Source organism: Parasteatoda tepidariorum, chromosome 4 (genome assembly GCF_982258835.1).
Source record: "Parasteatoda tepidariorum strain Cologne lab strain chromosome 4, Ptep-v5.0, whole genome shotgun sequence".
In the NCBI taxonomy this organism is placed as follows: domain Eukaryota; kingdom Metazoa; phylum Arthropoda; class Arachnida; order Araneae; family Theridiidae; genus Parasteatoda; species Parasteatoda tepidariorum.
This window is the reverse complement of record NC_141758.1, coordinates 83848872-83860888: the sequence shown is the minus strand read 5'-3', so window position 1 is coordinate 83860888 and position 12017 is coordinate 83848872. Positions and strand designations below refer to the sequence as shown.

General features: G+C 28.4%; 1 protein-coding gene across 7 annotated transcripts in view; it reads left to right on the top strand.

Moving 5' to 3' along the window:
- Window positions 1–12017, top strand: part of LOC107455306 (proton-coupled amino acid transporter 1) — a 77113-nt gene that overhangs the window by 62756 nt on the left and 2340 nt on the right. For all 7 annotated transcript variants that reach the window (XM_071182504.2, XM_071182505.2, XM_087161488.1 and 4 more), the window contains exons 6-10: window positions 2117–2201; window positions 3681–3959; window positions 4700–4875; window positions 8101–8288; window positions 8931–9059. In XM_071182504.2, coding sequence (XP_071038605.1) covers window positions 2117–2201; window positions 3681–3959; window positions 4700–4875; window positions 8101–8288; window positions 8931–9059 — 857 coding nt within the window. The remainder of the gene's footprint in view (window positions 1–2116; window positions 2202–3680; window positions 3960–4699; window positions 4876–8100; window positions 8289–8930; window positions 9060–12017) is intronic.

The following is a 12017-nucleotide window of genomic DNA, read 5'->3' as shown; positions in this document are numbered from 1 at the left end:
CACAGATAAATACTATCCACTCAAGTGTAAGGAGTGGTTCATTGCCTGACTTGACATAGAACACAGCTGCATATTGGCCTCAAATACAAGAATATTTCAGTATACGCACCTTAGAATATTCAGGAAACACACTGTGTTGTAAGCGAAACATTGTAACTAAGTCCTTTTAGTTAGCACTATAGTGTTATGGTAGAAATACAGCAATCAAAATTACTAGAAGTTTGAAGTAATCCTTAAGAGGATGCTGTACGATGCGAGAAACTTTTCATCACAAATTTTCTTTGGAAATAACAAATTTAAGGCTTGGAAAAAGTTAGTTCGGACTAACTTAAAGTAAAACCATGAAGTTTCAATTGCTGGAAAAAAAATTCAAAATGTCAAAATGAAAACTTATTATTGGCAGAGAGCTTCTCCATTGTGTAATCTCAAGTTATTCTTTCATAATTTATTTCCATTTAGATATTTTGGAAACCTCTTTTCAGTATTTGAAATTTCATGGCTTACTCTAGGTTTGTCTGAACTCACATTTTCTATACTTTAAATTACTTATGGAGATTAAATAGAATTTGCGGTAAAAAGTTTCTCCGGCGGTATAGCGTCCTGTTAAACTCTCGGGCATCCATTAGTATAATTTAGCACATCACTGTGTTGCTATCAGCTTGATACAAGTATAGAATATCAAAGTTGTCTCTCAGATTTTAACTTTCCTGGATATAAAAATTCATAGCTTCAAATCCTATTAATAGAACAGCATAATCCAAGGTTCAGTCTTTTCAATAATTTATCTTGTCATGTCTGCCAATCGCTGAACAGTAACAGTATCAGCCAATTACAAGTTTAGAAGAAAAGATAACTGAAAATGAACACTGAGTCATATTTTATACTGTTATTTAATTTACATTCCATTATTGCCTACCACTTTATTATTAACTGTTAGGAATTGCTTGAAAAGGAATATATATATACCAATGATTTACTCATAATGTCCATCACGATAGCTCTGTCCCTGATGAATCACCGTGCTATTACTGAAAGAGGTTTGTGGTGTAATACCACTATAAATATTAATTACCAATTCCTTAGTATATAAAACATTAACTCAATTTTATCTTGAGGTACCTTTTGATAGATAAAGGTTAACATAGTCCACAATTTCGTCCCCTTCTGGTGTATGTAAAACTTGCAAAGTAAACAATACTCTGAATTTTGACTAGTAATGATGTAACAGTCAGTTGATACTTCTGCAACGGAACGCAACACAGTATGCTGCATAGCTTTGTATCAGGGTTGGAATTTTTTTGTGGAAGAAACTTATTTCTTCCTGGACATTGAAAAAAAAAGGACAAAATTGAAGAATTGAAAAATGACTTTATGCAATTCTTTAACTATAAGCATTTCAATAATACTTTAAATTTGAAGAAATTCAGTTTAATAAAGCAGCATGAAGTTAAATGTTTTGCAGAGATTTTTCTTAAAAAAAATAACTTTTGTTATTTTTTTAATCATTTATTTTATACAGAATTTTAAAATTTATTTATCATATTATTTAAGAGTTGGTTTGTTTATTCATAAATAGTATTTGATTATAGAAAATAGTGTTCTATTTATAATTGTGAATTTAATGGGAGATCTGTAGTAGTGTGTATGTTATTTTTATTGTATAAACAAAATTTGATCTTTGCTTAACAGTTTTTTTTTATGGAAATTAAAACAAAGCTTTTTAAGGTGCTTTTTTTAATGTAAAATCTTGAAAAAAAGATTCTTTTAATTTTTTCTAAATTTTTGAAATTGATTTTTGTTCCAATATAACTTGTTATGTATAACTTGGAAAAAGATACTATTATTTAAACTAGATTATAATTAAAAAAAAATTTAATATTTGATGTTTCTTTTTAAAAGCGAGTTTCTTCTGATTAGGCTGGTAGAAACCTATTTCTTACAGAGAGGTTTTTCTACCAAGAGAGAAACTTGCCATCCCCGTTCTACTTATATCATAAAATAAGCATTGTACTACATTCTAAATTTCTGTATTAAAATGTAATAATGTACTTATTGCAAATGTATTTTTTAAAATTTTTGAAATCTTTTATTGGATATTTTCTTGTTTTTTTTATAGACTTGCTGTGAACTTAATGTTGATGCTCACTCAATTCGGATTCTGCTGTGTATATTTTCTTTTTGTATCTAGTAGTTTGTATGAGGTAATTCTATATTTTTTTATATACATTTTGCTTTAATAATCAATGTATATTTGCTTGAATATAATATAGCTTTTGTGTTTACTGAGTGCAACAGATTCATGTTGACAATGTTAACAAATCCAGCATTATGCCCTTTTTTAAAGAATGAACAGAAAGTGCTCCCTTTTATAAACAAGCGTTTTCAAATTTTATGGATAAGTAGGAGTGTCCAGTCATGGTGTTTTTATATTCTTTTACATTTTTGTTTAAACATAGGATTAAAAAAATTTGGGCATGTGGCTGGACTTTGTTCGTAATGCTGTATCTGCTATCTCATATGTACTTTCTTAATTTATTGTCTTAAATTTTTTTTTTCTTCCTGAAGTTGGGTTTGAATAAAACTTTTCAAAAGTGCAATAATATGTTGTATCTTGGAACAATTTGTAATTTCTGCTTTAAGTGACTGCTGTATTTTTATTTTTTAATTTTAAAAAATAAACAAAAACTACAACTGTTAATTTAAGATGTGGAAACAATCTATAGATCTATCGCTCTCCTCTACTTTTAAATTATTAAACTGCCATTTTTTTAAAATCAGGTATACACTTATCTGGCCTCAATTTCTTAAATAGCTATCTATTTATATATTTCTCTTACACGGCGACAAAAAAAAGCCTCATTACAACTCCCCGAATGGCAACGCTAGAAAATCGACCAATGATTGCCGCTAAAAATGTCACATGCCAAATCTAGCTGAGATGGCTCAACATATAGCGCTTGAAAACGGAAACTGAAATAACCAGAGAGAGCATAAGCTAGGCAGAAGTGAGTAGTCTTTGTCGATAGATCTCTATTTTAGTATTTTGTCGAAAGCGCTTTATTTATATATTATGAATTTATTTGACGATTTTTGATTTATATCACGAATTTGTTTTACTAGAATTTATTTGTTTCTGCAGGTTTTTCCATTGCAATTCACTTATTTCAATTTTTAATAGACTTAATTATAACCAAAATTTTAACCTTTTTAAAGAGATATCAGTTCTTGAAATCTTATCTTAAGATTTTATACTATAGCACATTTCTAATAGGTTTAACAAATTACGTGTCATTTATTTGAATTCAAATTTATTTTAATGACTTAGTATTTACTAAAAAGATGTAATTTTTTTAAAAAAAAAAAAGTTGTTATATGGATTTGAATAATTGTTTTGAATTCTTAGAATTTTGTGCATTTCCAATGTACCTAAGTTAGTAGTGAGCAAATCGAGTCTGGTTTGTGAAGCAAACCATATAAGATTGCGTAGCAATTTTCGGGGATTGGCGAGCGTGAGCGAGCAGGGGGCGCAGCCCTCTAGTTTAAAATAATGCTCTTCAATTGTTTGTATCCAAAAAGAAAAATTTTGAAATAAATCTAATTCTTTCTTTTCATTTTTTTCCCAACTGCAATCTAGTTCCAAAACAGTTTTCATCAAATAAAATGAATATGTTGTGTTCTAGGTCTCTGAAAACCTCTTTGGTTCCTCTCCGTTTTCTATCCATGGCTACATGGCCATAGTGCTTCCACTTATGGTACTTTTCAATTTCATCAGGAGCCTGAAAAATTTGTCACCGGCATCTGGTGTGGCCAATATTCTTCAAATCGCTGGTCTTGTTATGGTGTTTTATTTCCTTTTGCAAGGAAGTCATAGTGGCAATTTGTATCCTTATACAGCACCCTTAAAAAAATTACCTCTATATTTTGGAACTGCTATGTATGCTTTTGAAGGCATAGGAGTGGTAAGTTAAAGAAAAAATTATTTTTGTAACCTATTTTTTAATGTTTATTTATTATCAATTCAAATTTACATTAAGGTTTCATTCTATGACATATTCTGGTTGATTACTAATTTTTTATATTAAAAGAAATATTGCTGTCTATGTTTACTGTGTGTGCATCCCATTTTCTTAACATATATGTTTATTGGAAGAAAAAATATGAAATTTTGCTCGTTTTTTGACAATCATTTAGAAACATTCATATATGAAACTGCTATTGATATGCATATTAGTTTTTTTCATTTATTTTATGTCAAGGTTAAAAGTTTTTTGCTCTAAGTGCTTCAGCTTGACAAAAACTATTTACAGGCAAATTTTTGCAGCCTGAATATGTGTAAAAATATATTTAATCTGTCTACAAGACAGAAATAATGTCCCTCTGATTGTAATTGTTTTCCCTTTCTCTATATATGCAATGGCATTCTTGAATGCAATCGCTTGAGATTAGTAGTTTTAAAAAAAACTTGTAATAACATTAATTATAACATTGCTTGTAACCACTTAAATGTACAAGTGAAGCAGAAACAATAATAAAATATTTACAATTTTATTCTCAAGTCCCTTATTCTTCCATGTGCATGTCATCAGCATGAATTTTTTTTCAATGTTCTTCAACTTAACTGGTTAAGAACTTCTCAGAAACAATGCAAAAACACTTGCATGCCAGCCATTTTCTGAAAGACTTTAATTTTTAATTTCAGGTTCTTCCCCTTGAAAATGCTATGGCCACACCAGATGACTTTGGTGGTTTAAATGGCGTGCTTAATACTGGCATGGTGATTGTAGCTTGCTTGTATACCGGTGTTGGCTTTTATGGTTATTTAAAGTATGGTAATAATGTCAAGCCAAGCATAACTTTCAGTCTTCCAAAAGTTCCGTAAGTTCTTATCAACTTTCTTAATTCTATATAATTTATTTTGATGAAACCTTGCAGTTTATTAGATACTTTACTATTGAATAGTTGCACTAATTTTATTGCAGATGTTATAGATCAGTGGTTACCAACTGGTGGCCCGTGGGCCAGGTCCGGCCCCGCAAAGCCTTTTTTTGTGGCCCGCAAACTAAAATATATTAGATTTTTTCCTGACAATTTTCGTAAAAGATCTTTGTGGGTTTAAAATACTTTTCTTTCGTTAAAAAAAAGCCCAATGTCTTCGTTTCTGTGAAATTTAACATAGCAATGGTGCAAAAAAAATTATATCGGGTAAAAATCTACTTAGTATTGTGATTTGTAGTTCAATACTTTTGTTTTGTACAACTTGATAAAAATCTGACAGTAATATTTAATGTTCCTTCAAACATAAAAGAGTCCTATATAAAATTCTGATGAAGTTGCGGCCTGCCATTTGACTGGTGTTTTTAATTAAGGCCCCGGCCTCATGTAAGTTGGAAGCCCCTGTTATCAGGGCCGGATATACCTATAGGCACACTCGGCACGTGCCTAGGGCCTACGAAAGTCTTGGAGAAAAAAATTTGTTGACAGAAATAATTTAGCTTTAAAAACAACAAGTGTATTTTGCACAAAATTATAAAGATACAAATAAAAATATTATATTTTTCGGTAATAAATTATTTTGCAGAATCTTATGAGCGATTCTTCCATTTTTTAAAAACTTTTCTCTTTTTCTTTTTTTTTCCGTCAGCCATTTTAGATTTAATATCACCAAACAATGAATGCCAATCCAATTGTTGACTATAATTTATGATCCTGAAAAATATATATAAAAAACATTGGTCAATTGCTAAAATGACTCATTTCAAAAACATGACTAACATTTTATTAAAATAGTATTAAATCATTTGTTTTCTATTAGTAAACATTTAACCTACCTTGCAAATTTATTTATAAATAATTTCAAAAGATTTACTTTTGGCAATGTTAGTTTTCTTCACTTAGTTATCATAGTACAGTCGTCCCCACTTATTCGCCCCTCGGATAATCGAATAACCCGCTTATAGGAAAAAAATTTAATGGAACCAAATCATTTTATATTTAACTAATGCTAAACTTCCCCGTTTAAACGGTTATCTGTTGTTTTTTGTCCCCGCTTAATCGCATAAAGAAGTGGTACTAAAATGAAAAAAATTTGTTAATTATAGAGAAATATTTCACCAGCTGAAATGGAACAGTAGGTGGTCATTTCAATAGGAACTTCTTATTCATTATAGTAGGTGTTTGGGATGAAGTTGAAAAATTAATCAAATCTTGCTACCAGTTATACAATGAAGTAAGCGAAGGGGGTTTTACCCCTCTTTGACTTACTTCACTCACACATCATTTAGTATGTAAAAAAGGGATAGAGTGATTAGTTTTTAGGTCAAGACTTGTGGCCCCCTCTTGATGCACTATTAGCGTTGATAAGAAAAAGTTTTAAAAACCTAATACACTAGTGTAAAGCATGTCTTTCTCTTAAGTATAATAATTGCTTAATCTAGTGAATAATTTTGAGTTTGTTGCAAGTTGAGCGCAAAAAAAAAAGAATTCTTTAAATAAATCGGAAAAAAAACAATGAATCTTAGAAACAATAAATTTCAAAAAAATCCCCAACTAAAATAGCGCATTAATTGGGAATTTCTCAAGTTTCAACGATAAAAAAAAAATCTGAATGTGTTTGAAAGGAATACGTACAAGTCATGAAAATTTTTGTAGAAACTAAAAGGGAATATCTAATTTTGATAAATTAACGAATTAAACGGGTATAAAAAACAGTCTTCAATTATAGAATTTTTCGGATGGGATAAAATAATATTTTCGTTCCTACATGATGCTTTTTGATAACATTGATTTATTTTTATGTAACTTTAAATGACATTTTATAATGATACTAAGGCAGAAAATTTTAATTATAATTATTTATTGATCACAAAACTGAGTTTATTTAATCAAATACAATTAAAAAATAAAATTTGGCAAAAATTCAGAATTAACGATTGAATATAGCACTCCCCTTTTAATCGAATAACCCGCTTAATAGCATAGATTTGGCTGGAACCGATGGTATTCCTTTAAGCGGGGTTGACTGTAGTATCATGAAAACTATGAAGCTATTTGTAGTATAAATATTTCTTGTAATTAATCTCACTATCAATTTCACTGTTTTCTTTGCTGGTTTGTTGTTGTTCTGTTAACGTGAAGTGTTTACATAGTTATCGATCGAACTAATCATAATGGTATTATCGATATCAACTGCAATATCTGCAGTATGTCGGTATTGCAGATAAAGTTCGATAAACAAATTTGTAAATTAAAATCCATATTAATAAAAATCTAAAAAAAAAATATGCAAGAAAATTTTAGCATATATTTTGAAAAGAGGGAAGGAGGGGAGGGCCCAAAAACGGCTATGCCTAGGGCCTACGAACGGTATAATCCGGCTTTGCCTGTTATAGATTGTCTTTAGCAAACCACAAGTATGAGGTCATCTTTGTTCTTATTGCAACCTCCTCCTAGCCTTAGGCTAGTAGTCAGGCGAGGCTAGTTCATATTAATATGTTTTTATTTTGAACATTAATGTGTATTGTCTGATATGAATTAAATAGTTAAATATCTGTTTTCCATTTTTGAATAGGCGTACAGACTCTTGTTCACTGTTACCATTTTAATTCATGCAGGATTTTTTTAAAAATCTTTTCTCTATGTGAGAGAAGTAATCTAAATCCTGATCACTTTTGCCATTTTCTTTTCTTATAGTCTGCTAAATATATTTTACATTAACTTAAATCATGTGTAAATTTTCGTCTTTTACTCTTGCTGAAGTCATCAGACTCTTCTTTTACCATTTTAATGCATATAAAAGTTGTTTTTTTAAAAAAAAAATTTTCTTTGTGAGTGGAGTAGTCTAAATCCTGATCACTTTTACCATTGTAATATATTTTAATATTTTCTAATTATATTTTCCATAAACATAATTTGTGTGAATTTTATTTTTATTTTGTAGAAAGTAATTTACCTCATCTTTGATTTCACCACCTTCCTGTTTTCAGTTAACTCAATTAATATTTTGGTATTTTCTTCTTCTAATAAAGGTGTATGCTCTTTCTTGTTTTCTAATTTTATTTTCAGAAAATTTAAGTAATATTATTTTCTCTCTCTTTTAATTAGGGTGAGTGAAGTGATTCGACTCATGTTTGCGCTTGCCATTTTCCTGTCGTATGCTCTGCAATTATATGTGCCTTTGTCAATTATTTGGCCATTCTTGAAAAGAAAATTCCAAATTGAAGAGAGATTTTCTCCCAGGGAACAAAATATTTTTGAATATGCTCTTCGTACTCTACTAGTTTTCATTACCTGTAAGTATAAGTACCAAATCTTTTAAACAAAAAGAACTCATTTTTCTAAGTTTAAATAAATAATGTTAAATAACAGTTCAGCATCCTCCAGAAATAACAGAGACTTGTTGCTAAAAAACTATTTAAGTAAACAACTTCAATTATCATGTGAAACTTTTGTGATAACTAAAATTTAAAAAACGAAATCAAAATGAAATTTGAATCATTTTAATTGATTAGTTTTTTTCTCTCAAAATTTGCTCATTATAAGTAAAGAAGTATTGTTATTCAATTTGTTGTTTATAAGTATATTCAAAATTTTTAGATCTTGCACAAATATGACAAATCTAGAAACATGAGCTAATTTGTGTTAACTATGCTGAAATTTTCTTAAAAGGGAAGATGTTTAGCTTTTAATTTTTTATGCATATGTTTTATTATTTTAAAATTAATTATTTATAACTATTTATTGTGTTTTCTTGAAAATGCTTTTATATAAGTATTAGATTTGTGAAAATGCTCGAAGTTTTGGAGTTTAATTTAGTTTTTAATAACTCAGTGTTTCACAGCATTCACATACTCTTTACTGTTTTCTTACAATTGATATTTGATAATGTTTATTCAATATTGTATTGAAACTGATTGATATTGCAATATTTGCAGTTCTAATGGCTATCGCTATCCCTAATTTGGATTTGCTAATCTCATTGGTGGGTGCTTTGGCCAGTAGTTCATTAGCTCTCATTTTTCCACCAATCATTGAACTGGTAACTGTCTGGAATAATAATATGAGTGAGTATGATAATTGACTTGTTTCATGGATCATGTATAACATTTTAAAAAATAATTTCTTTGTTCTTCTTCACTCCCTGATAATTACAATTTTATTTTTGTCACATTGTATAAATAACCCTGTTTAAAGGTATTCAATGTCAAAATTTAATTCGTGAAGCAGGGTGCTTAGCGTTTTTAAAAAGTGGTTAATGGTGCTTATTTTCGTTTTTTAAAAGCCCTTAAAGGTGCTTTTTTTCATTTGGGTGTTTTTAAAAAGTGCTTAAAGTGCCCTTTTTCAAAATGAGATTTTACCATGTTGATTTCCACTACGAATTATGCAAAAAGACACAGTTCACATTGTTCTCTTCAACGTTTTCACAATTAATTCAACCCCACTCTATTTCAATATATTGTCAGTCTGTAGTGTATGAAAATGCCATTAGTTTTACGTGACTCAAAATTTCATGATTTTTGACAACTGTCAAAAGGTATTCTTTATTTTTTTTGACATGATAGTTACAACAAAATAAAACTATCAATTGTCAAAAACTTTCCTACTCTGCCTAATGATGATATTTTTTTAAAGTACTTAAAAATATTTTTTAAGTGCTTAAAAGGTGCTTATTTTTTGTTGAATAATTTGGCTATGCACCCTGGTGAAATGACCGAGTGTTAAAAATATAATCTATCGTGTACAAATTTATTAATTTTTTTTAAAAAAAAGAAAAGAAACTCTCAATTAACCAAAACCTAATTATCGAATTTTATTGTACTAATGTACAAAATAAGACATAAAAACTTACTTTCTGTGATTGAAAAAAAATTTTTTTTGTGTTGAATTGGAGTTCAGGTTTCTATAGGGTGTAACTACTATCTGGAAATAATTGTTCTAATAAGTCAAAAGTCCCTATTGTTATTTTCACTTTTCTGCATTTTGCTATGCCTTCTTGATGATTTGTATGAATCAAAAAGAAAAAAAATTTTAAAATTGTGAAATTCAATTCTTCACAAACACTTTCATACAAAATATGATTTTTATGTTTTTATTTTATTGATGGTGTGAAAAGCTTTTAATTATAAGGCAATATAATCTTTAAATTATTTTTTACTATGTTTCTAAATATCAACAAAATTGCCCAAATAGTGTCTGAGTAATGAATCTTAAAAACATTGGAATTTCTATTTTGAAAGAATTAGTCAGTGTATTTCTTAGGTAGTTTTCAATAATATGAACTGTTTAAAACTATGTAAATATTTGTGTACTTTCAACAATTTGTCAACCAATATTAAAGCAACTATTAAAAGTAATAGAAAAATTATTTTTGCTTGTAGTTATCTCTTGATAAATAAGTTTTGCAATTGTGTTCAATAATTTTTTGGACACCCTTGAACAGTTCTAAAGTTTCGCCAAATATACAGTAAGATAAATTAACTTTAACGAAATTAACTTTTTCAAAGTTCTTTCAGCTAAATTGTTGGCACCATATTGTGCAGATTCAAGCTACTTCGTAACATTTTGTGGTTGAAATTTCAAATACTGTATGAAAAAGGGTATTTTTATTCTGGGAAGGAATGTTTTGATGTCTGATTTCTTCATGTAAAACATCTTCTGCAGTAAACGATGTGCATTATCAAATTCCTTTGCATTATTTCAAATTATTGAAATGGCATATATTAGTTTGTCAAATTCTTATCATTCTCGCATTTTATTTCCCATTCTATACATTAACCAGTACAATCTTAGCTTTTAGTATCTAATAAAAAAGAATATATTATTTAGAAACAATGAACTCTTGATTATCCGCTAAAGTATGTGAATAATAATTATAATCTAAGAATATTACCAGAAGTGTACTAGCACATTTTTTCATTTGTATATTAGTTCTTTTTTAAAAATATTTTGTCATTGTGAAAAAGCTCTTTTTTTTACAAAAATATGTAACACAGTTTTCCAAAACTGCCATTTATAAGTATTTTTTAAATCCTCATTAAAATGAAATTTTATGAAAAAAAAATACTCACATCAGTTTACAATTAAAGAAGAAAGAAAAAACTATTAAAATCTGACACTTCTATTAAGGTAATAAAAACATCCAAACCTGTATAATTACTCAACTAAAACAAAATCTAAAGGTTTTTGTAATAATCTTCTTTCAATTTTTCTCTTTTTTTTTTTTTTTTTTTTTTTTTTTCTTCACTTAAATATTAATTTGCTGTTTCTACTTAGTATATTTTTTACTTAATTTTTACAAGAACTCAAAAAATGCATTATGAAAATCTTGAGCAGAAAACATATCACAGCATTAAATCTGTCCCTTACAAAAGGTTTCTGAACAATGCATGGGGAAACATAATTTAACAAAGACGTAAATTATTAAAGAATCGAATCTTAAACAGACATAATGTTGTGAAAAAGAATCTCATACAGGCAAAATATCGTAGAGCAGAATCAAGACCAAATTGAATAATGAGAGGTTGATTCTGTCACCGCAAAAATATTAAGAACCTATGAACAAGCTATTAACAGCATAAGTAGCATCAATTTCAGCTTGCTATAATTTTTTTAGATTTCAGCTATATAATTAGTAAAAAGGTTAGATTGCAACAGCTGAAACTCCCTAAATCCAATTATAAGTTGCTGCATTATTTTATTATTTTATTTATTTATTATTTTTTTTTCAATACAGGTTTGTAATTGTAATCTATAGTTGCTAGGTGTTTTTTAGTAATTTGTTTATTAGAGCAGAATCATACTAGATTGAATAATGTGAGGTTGACTCTGTCATCACTAAAATATTATGAATCTATGAACAGTTACTAAGGGCAAATACAAATTTGTACTTGCTATAGTTTGATTCCAACTAGTTAATTAGTGTATAGGTTAGATTCCTATGTCTTTTTATTTATAAATTTTGATAAACATCTATATGTTGAAATATTTCTAATTGTAAATTATTGAATGCATATTTCTTATTC